Genomic DNA, 16,567 nt, shown 5'->3' with positions numbered 1-16,567 from the left:
TCACCGGGCCAGTAGATGGGGGTCACCAGGCCTGGAGGGTCCCTCTCCTCACATCTCCTTTTCTTCCCTTCATCTACCAACCACTCTGGAGGGTTCAGCGCTTTTAGAACATAAAAGACATTCAAAGCAAGCCACAGGAAGAACACTGCCTCCTTCTGGGTGACGGGAGGCCTGGAGACTCTCAGGGAAGGGTCTGGGTACCAGGCCTCAGGGGAGCATCAGGGGACCCAGCGCCAGGCAGGGTGGGCCCAGCCCAGAGGGCCGGCGGTGGGTTTGGCACAAGTGGCGGCCTCTGCCGGGGGAAAGGCAGGGCCTGGCTCACATGGAAGCGTTGGTTCCTCTGAGGGTCCGGTGGGGGAATGAACCTGAGGACAGGCGTAGTGGCCCCTGCCCCTCCCAGGCCCCGGGCCTGAGGTTCAGTGAGTCGTTTTTCCCTGGACGGCCAGACTCCACCCCGGGGTGTGAATGGGCCCCTCTGCTGGGTCCGGAGGGGACTCTGTAGGCTGGGCTCACGGCCCTCCGTGGCAGGGGGTCAGCAGACAGGGGCCCCAGGCGTCGGTGGGGACGGGAGGGAGAAGGCAGGCCCTGAAGACTGAGACAGCTGCAGACGGGGCGGCGGACAGATGTGTGGGAAGCACCTTTGAACGGGGACGTCTCCCAGATGCGCCCATGGCTTCTGCTGGGGACAGCTTGGTCAAGGAAGAAGCAGGCGGGCTTCCTGGGGAGGAGGAGAGGTTTCCTTTTGGCTAAAGGGGGATGCCTCCCCGCCCCAGCAGACAGACTCCCTGCCTTCTCAGAGCGTGTGCTTTAGACAGCAGCCCGGAGACAGTCAACGGATCAAACGCAAGACAAGGAAGAGACGGGGCCGCGGGTGGCAGCGCTGCCCCGGGTGCTGCACGCAGGTGAGCCTGGCTCAGCATGGTGTCCGCTGCCCCTGCCCACGGACTGACCAGGGGGCAAGGCTGGGCAGAGTATGGTTTCTCCTTCGGGAGGCTCGAGTCCTGCAAGGCAATGAAGTCCCGACAAGCCCAGTGTCAGCTCGTGTCCACCTGCTTTCCTGTGTCCACTAGTGCCGCCGAGGTGCCCCTCTGGCCAGCGGCCCAGGGCCTGCAGACTCATACCACGGCGCTGTTCACGTCCACCCCTTTGTTGCTGTGCGAGGAGGTCATGGGATACTCAGCAACACCGGTGCCGTTTTCCTCTTTTCTCAGGGGTTTCCTGGGGGCCGGTGCAGCAGCGGGAAGGCAAGGGAGGGGGAGGCAGGGGTATCCATTAGTTATCGAAGCCTGGCGAGGGGTATCTCACCCTCCTAGTTTTCCCGCCAGGCTCTGTTCCAGGTCAGCAACCTTGGGGTGCTAATCTTCGTGGGACTCAATCAGAAGTGGGATGTGGTCTTAAACTAGGGTGACAATATAATGTCATGCAAACGTAGCTGACAGTGAAAGAGGGGAGCCGTGAATAATGAAGCAGGGACAACAGGCAGGATTTGGAACTGTTCTGGACAAACCAGAATGTATGCTCAGCCTAGTATGATATCAGGCTTTGGTTGGTCTCTTTGATTATGAGCCAACAGACATGACGATGAATATTTGGGGTGCAGACGGTTAAGAGAGGAGAGGTGCCAGTAGTTGGACTTTATAATCTTATCTCTGTGTGATCAAAGGCAGGTGGAAAATGTGATGAAGTGGATGGTGGTAATGGTGGTAATGGTGGTGGAGGCGGTGATGGTGATGACAGGGGTGGTGGCACTGATGGTAAAGGTGGTAGTGATGGTGGGTGGAAGTGGTGGTAATAGTAACGGGGGTGGAGGTCCTGGTGGAGTTGATGGTGGTGATGAGAGTGGTGGTCATGGTGGTGGTGATGATGGCGATGATGACAGTGGTAATAGTAATGGTGGTGCAGTTGAAGATAGTGGTAATAATGATGACGGTAGAGACGGTAACGGTGGTGGTTGTGGTGATGGCGAATGTCCAGACTAAACTAGTGCACCCCAGTGGTTCTCAAACACTTCACATCGAGCCATTTGAAACTCACTCCAGAGGCCCTTTAACCCCAGGAGCCATTCGTCTTACAAATGCAGGGCATCGGGAAGGCTGGGAGGATGGCTTTGAGAAGGCTCGTGCCCACTCCGCTGAGACTCTGAATTCACAGCACTGCTTTCTGGCCTGGCTCAAATCCCACCTCCTCTCTTGCATGGCTCAGGAGGGCTTCGGCCCCCAGCCCCAGGCCTGAGTGGCCACAGCCCCCCAACAGGTCCATGCCATACATGCTGCGTAGCCTGATCCCATGCCACAATCCTGCTGTCTCTTGGGTGGATCTGAGGCCCATGAGGCAGCAGCTCAGACACCTCCTGTATCCCCAATAACGCTGGGGCTGCGCCTGAACTGGCTTTGTGCGTTGTCTAAGTTGAACTCTTGCGGTCATGGTTGAAAGCCCAGGGACTGATTGCATCTGCCTTCTCAAATGTCCTCAGAGCCTCCCCAAACCCATCAGGAGAAGGCCTGGTAGGTGGAGACTGTTTGATGCCTGTGGGATAAGGGCCTTGGTGATTAGTTTAGGGGAGGGAGGGTCTGTGAGCAGCTTATCAGTAGTTTCACGGGGTGGGACTACCAGGCCTGTTCAGAGGTGACATGGTTATCACATGTCCCCTGTGGTTGTCCCCTCTCACAACGGCCCCCTGAAGAAGATAGGCCTGAAGTTATGGGATTCATTTCATGGGACAGCTGAGGCTTAGGGAGAGCTGTGACTTGCCCAAGGACCTCCCAGCTAGTTTGTGGTGGGACCTGGAACACCACCCACTACCATGTCCTGGTCCAGACATCTTTCTGCTGAATCAGCATCCTGCTGCTACTGATGATAAAGCAGGCATTCCCCCCCCCCCGCCCCCTGCCAAAAGGGCTCCGTGGTCCAATCACCTTAGGAAGGCCCTCCTCCGTCCTCCTCTCGGAGATTCCCCAGAGTTCTCAAGAGTCCTCCCAGAAGCCTGTTGCATTTTGCTTTAACCCAGCACATGCTTTGTTCTAGGGTCTGAACACCCCATTTATGTAGATGCTTACAGACACTTTCTGGAATTCAGAAAGGGCTCAGACAAGTTGCCGTGTTTGTGATGGGCTTCTGGAAATGACGGACTCTGAGTTGACCTCTCCCCTGTGCCTTTCTCCCTCCGTCTCCTTTACCTTTCCTCCTGTCCCACCCACCCCTTTCCAGGGGCCTCAGGCAGCTCTGACCTCGCTGGGTGGGCTTGATTTCTGACTCAGGGAGTTTTACCCAGCCTGGAAAATCGGGTGTGGGGATGCATATTCTTACAGTAGGATCCTTTGTTGCCCCTAACATGAGGCCACCGATGGACTTAAGTGAGATTCCTAAATTTATCATTAATATAGAGGGATTTCATCAGAATCAGGGTTCCAGAAAATAGAGGCAAAAATCTCTGGGCCCAAAGATTTTTCTGTTTTTCTCCCTAATAAATATTCACTCTTGGGCTAGGTCTGAAAACTCAGCTGCAATGGGTCCAGGGCAGGGGAGATGAGGCTTAAGGGCCTTCAAGGGTGGATAATGAGGAACTTCCCTGGTGGTCCAGTGGTTAAGACTCTGCGCTTCCACTGCAGGGGGCACGGGTTTGATCCCTGGACAGGGAATTAAGATCCCATATGCTTCGTGGCACAGCCAAAAAAAAGAAAAAAAGCGGGGTGGATAATGAAGAGATGAAGGGGTCCTGGAACTCACAGGGAAATGGACAAAGCCTGGAGGGCACAGAGTTCCTGTCCTTTTTTTTTTTTTTTTTTTTTGCCGTATGTGGGCCTCTCACTGTTGTGGCCTCTCCCGTTGCAGAGGCTCCGGATGTGCAGGCTCAGCGGCCATGGCTCACGGGCCCAGCCGCTCCGCGGCATGTGGGATCTTCCCGGACCGGGGCACGAACCCGTGTCCCCTGCATCGGCAGGCGGACTCTCAACCACTGCGCCACCAGGGAAGCCCTTCCTGCCCTTTTCAGGGAGTAGGTAGGAACTGAGCAGGATTCCTTCTGTCAGGAGGAGAGGAGACATTGCTAACGCAGGCTGCTGGCTGGGAGACCCCTTTGCATTCCCGGGGCCTTGGGGGCAACGGTGGCTCAGAGGGAGTGGCTGGAGGGACACTGGGGGCAGGGCCAGGAGAGAGCTCCAGGGCCTTCTCAGTGACTCAGCCAGCTTCCCAGACAGGAAAGGGGGTCTCGGCAGGGGCTCCACCCGGCAAAGCAGGCAACACTTGGCTGGCGCAACACTGCCTCAGGAGCAGTCCCAGAGCCTGGGTGCGCTGAGGGGAGAAGTAGCTGCCCCAAGGGCTTTTCTGAGAAGTGAACTTGGTCTGCCCCCCTCCCCACTGGAGCTGAGCCCCCATCCACTCTGCTCCCTGGGCAGCCCAGTCCTGAAGCCCTTCCGGGGTTCACTGGAGCCCGGTGGAACCTGGAGTTTTACCTACGGCAGGACAAGCCTCTGCCTTGAACCCCATCTACGTCCTCTCTCTAAGCACGGCTCTTCAGGGTGACGCTGCAGAAGTGCTGGGAGGAAGAATCAGGCTCAGTAAACCCAGCTCCACCACTTTCTAGCTGTGTGACCTTGGGCAAGCCACTTAACCTCTCTAGGCTTCAGTTTCCTGGTCTATAAAATGGGCACAATAATGGTGTCCATTTCACAGGCCCGTGGGGAGGATTAAATACGTTAATGCGTGTCAAGCCCCTGGATGAGCATCTGGCATACAGTAAGCGCTCCACAAGTGTGTGTTAGCTCTCAGTACTGCGGCTGGAAAGGGGTCAGCGGGGAGCAGCCAGTGGTCTCCAGTCCGCACAGACTTCCCACCTAGTGTGCGCCCTGCAGGGCTCCTGAAGTGCTAGGGAGGCTTGTGCGGACCCAGCCGGGCCCCTCCGTGAGCCAGCCGGGGAGGTCCCGCTAAACCAAAGAAAGGCCTTTCCACCCGGTCTGTGTGGGAAGAGATGGGCGCAAACGGCTGCCTACATGGCCTGGTTCCTAAAACCAAGAGAAAGGGAAGTGAGCGCTTCCTTGGCTCTGTGCCCAACTCCCAGCTGTCGGAGGGTGAGGTCTCCCACCTTGAGACCCCACGCCCACCCCACCCCGGCCTGGTGCACAGGGGGCCCCCCGTTCTCTGCTTGGAGGGCGGCGCCGATGCCTCACTGCCTGCAGAACAGCGGCTGGTCCAGCCTGGGCAGGGCGGAGCCCTCTCGGTCAACGCTGGCGAGGCTGCCACGGGCCCCACCCGCAGCCCCTGCTCTGGGGGGTAACTGGAAGCGAAGAACAGCTCTGAGGGCTCGAGAGGGAGGCTGTCGGCTGGTTTCTTGTCTCACGCACCCCACGGAGGGTCATTCTCAGCGAAGTGAGGTTAGCGGTCTCAGACCCCCTCTTCCAAAGGCATTCATCCTCCCCACAGCCCACTCCTGACGCACACACACATACCTACGCACACATGTACCCACACACACCACACTGCACGTACATCACACACACACCCATATGCACACACAATACACAACCCCCACATACATGCACACAATACACTCATACATGCCCACCACACCCATACACACATACACACACATACATGCACACGTATATCACACACACATGCTCACACACACACACACCACACTACACACATCACACACACAATACACAAACCCACACATACATGCACACATATACACTCATACACGCCCACACACAGCCATACATACACATACTACACACACACATGCACACGTATATCACACACACATGCTCATACACACATACCACACTACACACATGCACACACACATACCACACTGCACGTACATCACACACACACCCATATGCACACACAATACACAAACCCCCACATGCATGCACACATATACACTCATACATGCCCGCCACACCCATACATACATACTACACACATACATGCACACGTATATCACACACACCACACTACACACATCACACACACATGCACACACAATACACAAACCCACACATACATGCACACATATACACTCATACACGCCCACACACAGCCATACATACACATACTACACACACACATGCACACGTATATCACACACACATGCTCATACACACATACCACACTACACACATGCACACACACATACCACACTGCACGTACATCACACACACACCCATATGCACACACAATACACAAACCCCCACATGCATGCACACATATACACTCATACATGCCCGCCACACCCATACATACATACTATACACACATGCACACGTATATCACACACACATGCTCAGACACACACACACCACACTACACACATCACAAACACATGCACACACAATACACAAACCCACACACGCATGCACACATATACACTCATACACGCCCCCACATACATACACACACTACACACACATATACACACACATGCACACATATCTCACACACACACACACACACACACACACACACACACACAGGGTTCCACCATGAGACGCCTCTGTAAACCGCAGATTTCTCCAAACCTCGTCAAGAAGCCAAAGAAAAGCCTTTCTGGGCCACAGAGGGCGTCCCTGACCGTGAGGAGCAGCAGCCCCTTTCCCGCCCCGCACCCTCCGCCACCACCAGGGGACGGCGAGCCAGGCACGTGGCTGGGGAACCTCGCACTCCAGTCGCGTCCCTGTGCTCACCGTCCCCCCCCAGCCACCAGGGCTTCCTTGTTCGGCCACATCTGCTGAGCAAGTCGAAGGATGGCACTGGGGAGGCTCAGGGACTCGTGTCCTCCTTGGGACCTGGCTGGCAGGACCAGGCATCTGGATCTTATTCTGAGTGCAGTGGGAGCGATCAGAGGACTCCTTGTATCGGGGATTCCTGTCTACCCCTCACCCTGCCCCATAGCCTTGCCCCAATGTCTGGAGAGACGAGTTCAGGGAGGATGGAGCTTCCTGGTGACAAAAGAAGGCCTAAGAAGCAGGGACCCGTCTGAGTCTCCCATCCGCTGGTGCACCCCACAGGGCTCCTGACCCGAGGATCCCGGGCAGACAGAGCAGCTGGTCCCTACAGCCCGCCTCCTACCGCCAGGATGGGATTCCATCACCCGCCACAGCATGTGGACCCCTATGGGGCGGGGGAGAAGCACAAATAAGCCCAAGTAAGTATCTCAGCCCAGGGCAGGTCAGGACACCCTGCGCCCCAGCCCCTTCTGGGCCCAGTCTCTTCTTGGAGGGAGAGGTGTGGTGATGGTAAAAATAATGAGAGATCCTGTGGCATCTGGGACTCAGAAGAAATCTGTGTGTTGGTCCCACCACTGGGACAGCCAAGAGGATGGCAGCGTGGCTCAGGGGAAGGAGTGCTGGCCCAGGAGTTAGACGGTTGAGTCTTGGTCCTGCCGCAAAGCACTGGAATCAGCTCTCTGAATCCAGCCCAGGTCCCAAAGGAAGTCAGACGGTTTCTGAGCACAGCCATGCATCTGTGCTCAACACCGATGCCAAAAGGGTCCCTCCCTGGAGCGTACTACTTTTAACTTAATTCACGGTACAGCCAGACATGAGAGTCTCAAATTCCAGCCAGAGAGGCTGGATTTGGGGGCCTGGGGGGAGTGGCACTGCTATAGAAGTGGCAGACGGGAAAGGCTGGGTCTCAAGCACCCAATCACTGCATTAGGCCCCCACCTGTCCCAAGAGGTGTTGGTGCAAAAGATAACCTCAGTCTCAAGACCCCAGGGATGCAAGATGGATTCGAGGTGAATTTCTTGCTCCTGGAAGTTCATGGCAAGTTGAGGCTGGATGAAGAGGTTCCACTCCTGTTCCGAATCCTGGACCCAGCCCACCTGGTCTTCCTCTGGCCCCTGCTCTGACCCTGACTAGGCAGCTCAGCAGAGGCCAGGGAAGAGAGGGCTGGGCTGCTGGGCGTGTCCTCTGGGGCGGAAGGGGAGGGCAGATGGCAGGGCCTGCCTTCTCTGGGGCAGTCTCAGCCTAAGGGTGTGTCATGTGCGCGTGGCAGGGAGGCCAGGCCTCTCTGGGCATGACAGGGGGCTGCTGAGTCAGTGTGCGAGCACTGGATCTTGGGTACCAGGAAGGGGCTTGGCGGGAGGGGGCAGACATGGCAGACGGTCAGGAAGCTGATGAAGGGGTGAGGCCAGGCATTAAAACCGTGCACACATTATTCACTCTAAGAGCAGATCCTACTTCACTCACCCAGAGGGAGAGGAACAAAACGACTAAGTTTACTGAAATTCTACGTAGAGTTTGTCATTTTTAAAGGCAGACTCTGGCAAGTCTGTACAAACAAGACTCCATTCGCACCACAGGAAGTCACGGAAGAGTACCACGTGCCAGGCATGTGCCAGGCGCTGTGGAGGAGAGAGAGGAGATGAGTGAGACAGGACGACCACTCCCCCGTCTAATGTGCCTGTTGTGTGCGTGTGCGTGCATGTGCATAGTCACTCACGCACTCGTGCACGAGCACATGCACATGCAAACACCAACATTAACCGACCTAGAGCAGAAAGCAGAAATGTAAATCCAGGGAGAGCTACAACTCTAGCACTTGGCGGGGAAGAAAGATCTACCCCAGCCCAGGGCACCATGTCCGAGGAGGTGTGTTTGAGCTGGGTCCTGAGTGAGCAGTAAGGACTCAGCTGGAAGCCAGGAGGGCAGCTCCCTGCATCCTCAAAGAATGTGAGACGAGGGCTGGACCCCTCTGTGACCTGAGCCACGTCTCGTCCCCATCCAGGTCTCAGCTTCCTCCTACGACCACGGAGGTTTATTGTGGCTCAGACATCACAGGAATCTCCTTTGCCCTCCTCCATGGCATTCCAGCTGCCTGGGAACCAGGTCTTCTTGACCTGCCACACACTCAGTAAGAGCTAACCCTCTTCTGGGCCATCCCAAAGCTCCAGAAAGCACGTCAATTCTAAAAAGAAAACTAACTTCACTAAACTGACTCGCTATCGAGTCTATGATTCAGGAAAGATCTTGGACAAATTCCACGATGGAGTCAAGCTAAAGAAATAAAGAACTGGAGTGGGAGAAGGAGAGGGAGAGAGCTGAGGGCAGCAAGTTCCCAGAGGGGAGCTTGGAAGGCTGCTGGAGAATGCAACAGCTGTGCATCAAGCCCAGAGAGCTACCATCCACCTGCAGAGGAGGACGGATTCTCCAAGACAAACATGGAACTGACAGATTGATCACCTGATGTATTTGACCATATTGGGAAGAGGCATTGCTCACTCCAGGGAAGGAAACGAATCATAGTTCACTCAGCTGGGATCAATGTTTACATTATCACTTACTAAGGGAGACACTGGCTAGTCACTGAACCTCTCACAGGAGACACCTGTAGGAAGTGGATGGGAAGCGGGGAAGTGCTTTGTACGTCTGTGGGTAGTGTTAGGGTCCTGAACCTTGTGTCTGCTATAGTGAAAAGTCAATTGATAATGTTTCAGATTGAAAGAAAAGGTAAATAGAGTATCCACATCACTTAGAATATGCAGGGAAATACCAGAAGGAACAACGAACACCCAAAAGTGGTTGCCTCGGGCTTCCCTGGTGGCGCAGTGGTTGAGAATCTGCCTGCCAATGCAGGGGACACGGGTTCGAGCCCTGGTCTGGGAAGATCCCACATGCCGCGGAGCAACTAGGCCCGTGAGCCACAACTACTGAGCCTGCGCGTGTGGAGCCTGTGCCCCTCAAGAGAGGCCACGACAGTGAAAGGCCCGCGCACCGCAATGAAGAGAGGCCCCCGCTTGCCGCAACTAGAGAGAGCCCTCGCACAGAAACGAAGACCCAACACAGCCAAAAAAAAAAAAAAAAAAGTGCTTGCCTCTTATGAATGAGATTTGGGGTGAAAGAGGGACAATCAGGGGGCTGCTGGTTTTCTTAGTAGGCTGTGACTCATTTGACATTTTTAACTATGCGCATGTGTTGCTTTAATAAAAATAAAAATTAAATTAAAAAGTGATAATGAACGTTCAAAGCCCTAACCATACTTTCTAACCATAAAGCCGCCTCAAGAGGCACGCACGGCACTCCTGACACTTGGGGTAGGGGAAGCACCTCTCCCCCCTCTTCTCTTCCTCTCCTTCATTACCCCGAGGCTCTCTTTTTTCCTCTTCATAGCACTCAGTCTTTTAAAGCACTTCATTTATTAATTTGCCAGTGTGTGTATGTTTGATCTGCTTCCCCCAGAAGGAGGGGGAGGGCAGGGACCCAGTCTTGTTTATCGCTACATCCCTGACATCTAGTCTAGGTCCCAGCACACAGTAGGTGCTCGATAAACATGTGTGGCCCAGCACTGGCTCACTGAGCAGCCTATGCCGGTCAGTGGGTTCTAAGGCCCATCAAGGAGACTTGGGTGTTCAAAAGTGTCTGTTCTCCTGGAAGCAACTCAACCACGAAAAGCTGATGTGCACGGGAGCCCAGCAATGATGCGGGTGCCCAGGCGCTCTCAGGCACACGTGTGCACACGCAGCGTACTCCCAGGGAGCAGCATGCTTGCTTATGGTCTGCAATTAGCAGCCTGCAGGATCGGCCAACCTGTTCTGCAGCCTTTTATTGGTCTTTCAGCCAATACCCTGTAAATTAGAAGGAAATGGTTGTCAAGTGGCTTAATGGCAAATCGGTGGCAGAGGGTGAAAGACCCGTGCCATGCACCAGCAAAGGAAGCAGGGTGTTCTTCCTGTGCCTTGGGAGTGGGGGTAGCTCAAGGGAGGGGGCTGGGAGGGGTGAGGCCATCTCTGCAACGCAGGCCTCTGCATGAAGGGTGTGGCCGGCAGAGAAGCTGCAAACCCACCTAGGAGAACGACCTCACTCTTGAGGGCCCACAGGCCTGTGGGGTGCCACCTGGCCCTCCTACCCAGGCACTGGGCACCCCACACCTTGGAGCTTGATCTCCATGCCTCTCGCTGACTCCGGCTTGTCTGAGGTCCTTGTCCCGCCCTGGACCAAGAGGTTCTTCTGTCGTCCCTGCGCACAGAGCCTTGGTCTCCCGTGCAGGCAGTCCTCTCCCATTGTAATTCCCGGTCCTTGGGGGGCAATCTGATTAACACCCACTTCTCCCCCTAGGGATGTGTGCAGTGAAGACAGGGGCTGTGTCTGAAGCACCCGCCACCAAAGTGCCCAGGCCACGCACAGCGCTGGCCCCTGGCCCAGCATTTACACGTCTGGGCGGTGGAAGGACCTAGCGGCAGTGGTCCGCCTGCCATGCCAGGACAGAGAAACAAAGGCTCAGGGAACCGGAGAGAGACTTGAGGGACCCTCTTTGAAGATGAGGGCAGTGATACCCACTGAGCTGGGCTGGGGCTGGGAACAGAACGCGGGGGTCTTGACTCCCAGTGCTGGGTTCTTTTAACAGCTCCAGGCTGTCCTGTTGTCTGATGACAGGTACATGCCAGGCCTGGGGTGGGGAAGCGGCCTGGATGGAGCACGAGGTCCAGAACGCCCAAGGGCTCTGGGGCCTGACCATCCCGTGGTCACAGCAAGCTCAGAGCAAGGAGCCACTGAAATGCAGACCGCGTGGGCTCCCCACAGCTGGGAACCCTCCAGAATTTGGGTGATTGACAGGGGACTTGGGGGCCACTGTACGTGTTAGTCCCACTGACTAACACATGGGATGCCCATCTCCTTCCAAAAAACTTCTCAAGCCCCCAGGTCTAGGTGAGGCGCCCCTTCCTCTGGGATCTCCCAACCTGGATGCCTTGAGCACCTTACCTCCCAGCACAGAGCTGGGACCTTGGGAACATTTGTTGAGTCACAGGATGAAGTTTGAGTCACTGAGTCTGTGTGTGGAAAGTGCTAAGGAGACCCCACCTCCCATCAAGGTCAATGCCCAGTGAGGGCACCATGGGGGTGCTCCTTCTGCATCTGCCCCCCCACCCCGTCTCTCTCATCCCTGCGGCCACAACCCACATGCCAAGCCGAGCTGGCATCTCCAGAATCATCTCCTTCCCGTCCCAGCTGATCCTAGAACCATCCTCCCAGCAACCTGGCTCCAAAAGGCTGTGTTGTGGCCATTCACAAAGATCTCTTGGAAACCCTCCCCTAGGACTCCAGGCTGTGACAGTGTTTTTTTTAAGAAAGCAGGGTCTATCACTGAATTTTCCTTTCAATGGTTTTATAGCGACATGCAATGCTTTTGTTTCCTGAGAGAAAAGGCATGTTTCAGATGAATTATTAACCAAAAAGAATTGACTGTGAGCAAGAAATCTTCCATTTACTCGGGAGAGAAATGCACAGACAGCTGCCTGCGACAGGCTATCTCTTACAGGGTCAACTGGGGGAGCCGGGAGGGGGCGTTTGATCTCCTACACCGGGCGTAACTTCTGCTGCTCCTCCCCCAACCCACCTTCCCCAGGTCAAGCTTCCTTCCAGGAGGCTTCTGGGAGAACTGGCCTCTATTTCTGCCCCCACTGACCGTGAGTAGCAGCCCCTCCTGTCACTGATTATCTGTCCTCCTGCGCCAGGGATGCCCTCTCTGGACTGTGAGGGTCTGGACGGCAGAGGGCTGGGTCTTCACCCAGAGGAGGCTGCTGATGTGGGCGCTGGGGCAGAAAAGGGACTGTGCTCCGTTTACTACGTGGGCCCGGGAGGCTGACACCTATGCAGTATCTCCTGGGCTCCTCTGTTTCTTGGGTTTGGCCAATGGGAGGCACCTCCAGGAGACCTGGGAGCCTGGAGAAAGAAAGGGTGGGGAGTTTTCTCCCCCCCACCTGCTGTTTTGGGGCTGCATCTCCCGCAGTTCCAACCACAGGTCCTGCTGATTAGCCCTTCTTTCGAGTCTCCGGGCTCTCTAGGTTCCCCCTTGTATTATTTCCGTTGTCCTAGGGGTGCTAAGAGCTCCCACCGCTTTTAGTCCTGAAATGCTTCACGAATTCCACCGCTCGGTGGACCTGCCCACACCCCCTGGAGGAAGCCCCGCCCACCCTCCGGGAAGGAGTCCCAGCCACACCATGGAAGGGATCCACTGAGCCGTCTGGGTGAGTTCTCTGTCTTTCCAGGCGGCTGACAGACCCGGGAACCAAGAGCCCAGAGCCAGCGGAAGGAGACGGGAGGCCCCTCCGGTTGCTCCAAGGAGGTGAGGGCGGGGCCTCCACACACCTGTGAGGGCCGCCGCTCCGCCGAAACAAGGCCACCGCTGGCCGAAACGCCACGGTGCGAAGCTGTGACCGTCAGCTTCTTCTGATCGGTTCGCCCTGCCCTCCTGCCCTTGGAGCAGGTAGCCCATTTCTTCAGGAGAGTTTGGGGCAGAGAGAGAGAGGCAGAAGCGACGCTGTATCTTTTGGAAGTGCCTGAGCTTATTAAAAAGATGCTGCAGCCTGTCTCTGGGGGAAGGAGGGTCCTTGAGGGGACTACTGCCCCGTTCTCTGGCAGTGCCCCAGGTGGGTCCTGCACACTGTTCCCCCAGAACCTTCAGTAGCTCCCTGTGTCTACTGCATCACGGGCCAGCAGCTCCGCCTGGTGGGACAGACGCCTCCGCCGTCGGGCTCAGGGTTCCCTCCAGCCTCATCTGCCCCATCACAGGGGCTTCCTGGTGCCTGGAATGCCTCCCCTGCTCTGCTTCTTAAAATCGTCCTCCCGCTGCAGCAGGCTCTCAGCTCAAATGCTGTTTCATCCCCATCAGAGTTCCCATGACTTCTGCCTTTCCTGCCTGGTCACCAGGACACTCCCAGGCTGTTGGCCTGATGCAGCCCTGACCATATGCATGTTAAGACTTTTGATATTTTACTCTTTCTGCTTTTGAATTATTAAAGTGAAATCACACAGAACAACCGACTAAAAGGGTAAAGTTAAATAACTTTGGTCTTATGATTGCTCAGAATAGATCCTCTAACTTTGGGCCTTAGGGAATTTTTTTAAAACTTTCTTAAAAACTTATTAACAATCCCTATGGCCCGCTGGAGTTTTGCAACATTATTGTTTGTCTTTTGATTTTATCTTCCCCTAACATCCCCCAAGGCCAGGGAGGCCATTTTTTTGGAGGAGGCTAAGAACTGGAAATCAAAGGACATAGCCAGAGCTACTGTATTGTAAGTGCAGGGGGTGTCACACCGTGGCCTATTCTGCCATACTTAGGGCCCTGGACACACCTCAAACCTCCTCAGGCCCCAACAATAACCATATTGAGCTGCACACCCCAACTCAAGTGAGATGGTAGTTAACAGAAATGACGGAGAGTGTTATTGAAAGATAATTTGCTGTTTGGATCATTCATGATCCTGCTGGAACACTCCTATTCATCCTTCAAAATCCAGCTGAGGTGGCACATTCACGGAAAACCTTCTCTGAGGCATCACTACCTCTCCTCCCAAGAGAACCTCGCTCCCTCCTCTGTCAGCCTTCTTCCTCTGTCTTTGACTATGGAAACAGTGAAAGTTGGTGCAGTACTTGGTGAGCACGTACTGTATGCCAGGCACTGCAGAGTATACATATTATGCAGGCCATTCACAGAAGGCATCTCACCATTCCCCAGGGTGAGACCGTTATTCTTGACTCCCATTTTACCAATAGGGAAACTGAGGGCCAGAGAGCTGAGTTCCTCCTGGTCACACAGCTTGAACTGGAGTCTGAATTTAGATCGGACTCCCAAACCCAGTTCCCACTCCAAACCAGCATGGCACCCCCTCCAGCCGCTCCATCACCCACCCTGCAAGGATTATTTCCATGCTCCCAGGCCTGGAGAGACCTCTTCACAGCAGGGCCTGCGACTTACGGATAGGGGAGCTTTATACTGCATCGAGCCTGACATATAATTGGCGCTCATCAAATTGCTCGCTGAACCCCCTAAAAGGACAGGGGCATAATATCTGAGATCAACTTTAAATACTTCAGCAAAGAAAAAGATACAAAGAAAAGGAAAGAGAGTAAATATTAGCCAGATCTTGGTAACTGTTGAATCGGGGTGAAGGTAGATGGGTGTTCACTGTACATTCTTTCTGCTTCTTAAACGCTTAACAATTTTTATTATTAAAAAACAACCAAAAACAGAATGGGGGTGGGCAGAGGACCCCTGAGCCCAGCTGGGCTCCCCTCTGGGCTCAGAGCTGGGTGAGCACTCACCTCTTTATGGCTTTGTAGCAAATGATGACAAGCACAGTGAGAAACACCAGGGAGGCACAACAGACCGCGATGATGATCACCGGCCCCGACCACCAGCTTTCCTCAGTGGGACACGAGGTAGCGTTGGGAGCTGAAAGAGACGGGAGCAGCCTGAGCGTCCCCTGGATGAGTGGGTCCCAGACGGCATCAGAGCTGGACCGTTGCGGGTGACACCAAGGCTGGTCTCACCGCCATCCATCACCCAGATGAAGGCTCTCCAACCTGTCCTGCTGTCCCCACCCCCACCCAGCGGCAGGTGACATCATGGTTGGCCTCCAGCCAGGCAACGTGCTCCGAGCTGGGGTCAAGCACCGCACCCGGGGCCATCCATCCTCCCTTGGCATGAGCTAACTGACAGCAGGGTCGGGTTTAATTTCCCATGAAAAGTAACAGAACATCTCATTCTCTCAGTTGGGACATTAAATCTGCTTCCTCTGAAGGTGAGGGTGACGAGCAGGGCCCGCAGAGCACGATGGGCGGGGGAGAGAAAGGGAGGCCTGTCAACATCCGTTTCGTAAGCTAATTTTTTGCAAGAGGCAAATTTTCTCCCTTCTTGGGTTTGGTCCATGTGGTGGGTTTCCGCAGCTGTCTTAGCCTGCACAGGGTGGCCACAATTTGGAAAGCATATACGTGGGTGCTGCAGGACGCCCTTGTCGTTACTCAGTCCGTGGGGTCCTTGGGGTGAACCTGTCCTCCCCCTTGGCGTGAGCTGTGTGGGTGGACCCACACACGGGTGTAGATGAGGCTTGCAACAGAGCCGGTTTACTCGGCTCCGAGAAAAGCAGAGACATCACACAGCCTATCCCAGAGGCTCTGGAAGACCTAGACCCAACTGGAAGGAATTGCCTGGAATTGCAAAAGGAATGGAAGTGAGGGAAAGAGAGAGAGAAAAAGGGAGAGGGAGGGAGGGAAAGAGACAGGGGGCTTGTAAGGGAGGACAGATGGACAGACAGACATACAGACATTACTAGTTTGGGGCAGTTCTTCAAGACGTGAATATATGCAAAAGAATCAAAACTATGCCCCAGACTTAATAATAGGCACCCCCAGGGCTTCCCTGGTGGCTCAGTGGTTGAGAGTCCGCCTGCCGATGCAGGGGACACAGGTTCGTGCCCCGGTCCAGGAGGATCCCACATGCCGCAGAGCGGCTGGGCCCGTGGGCCATGGCCGCTGAGCCTGCGCGTCCGGAGCCTGTGCTCCGCAACAAAAGAGGCCACAACAGTGAGAGGCCCGCGTACCGCAAAAAAAAAAAAAAAAATAATAATAATAATAGGCACTTCGAAGGGTATAACAGTGACAGATTTCCCAAAGGAAAATGACAGGGAATAGTAACAGGGAATAGTGACAGATTTCCCAAAGGACACCATGGGTGGCTTCATTATTAAATTACTATTATTGATGATGTTGTTATTGTTATAATCATCAAGGTGTAATTTACATATAATGAAATGCACCCATCCTAAGTGTACCATCTGATCAGC

General features: G+C 54.8%; 1 protein-coding gene across 2 annotated transcripts in view; it reads right to left on the bottom strand.

The window, feature by feature from the left end:
* Nucleotides 1-579: 579 nt before the first annotated feature.
* The window catches only part of PRIMA1 (proline rich membrane anchor 1), a 61,155-nt gene continuing 45,167 nt past the window's right edge, over nt 580-16,567 (bottom strand). The window contains exons 4-5 of one of the 2 annotated variants that reach the window (XM_060165729.1): nt 15,048-15,177; nt 580-1,218 (exon numbers count right to left, since the gene is read on the bottom strand). In XM_060165729.1, the coding sequence (XP_060021712.1) occupies nt 1,116-1,218; nt 15,048-15,177 (233 nt within the window). In that variant the 3' untranslated portion in view covers nt 580-1,115. Of the gene's footprint in view, nt 1,219-4,956; nt 5,001-15,047; nt 15,178-16,567 lie in introns of those variants that run through there. The other variant, XM_060165739.1, reaches the window with a different exon arrangement.

This window comes from Lagenorhynchus albirostris, chromosome 1 (genome assembly GCF_949774975.1).
Source record: "Lagenorhynchus albirostris chromosome 1, mLagAlb1.1, whole genome shotgun sequence".
Taxonomy (NCBI): domain Eukaryota; kingdom Metazoa; phylum Chordata; class Mammalia; order Artiodactyla; family Delphinidae; genus Lagenorhynchus; species Lagenorhynchus albirostris.
Note: the sequence above shows the minus strand (reverse complement) of the source record. Positions and strands in the feature narration are given on the sequence as shown.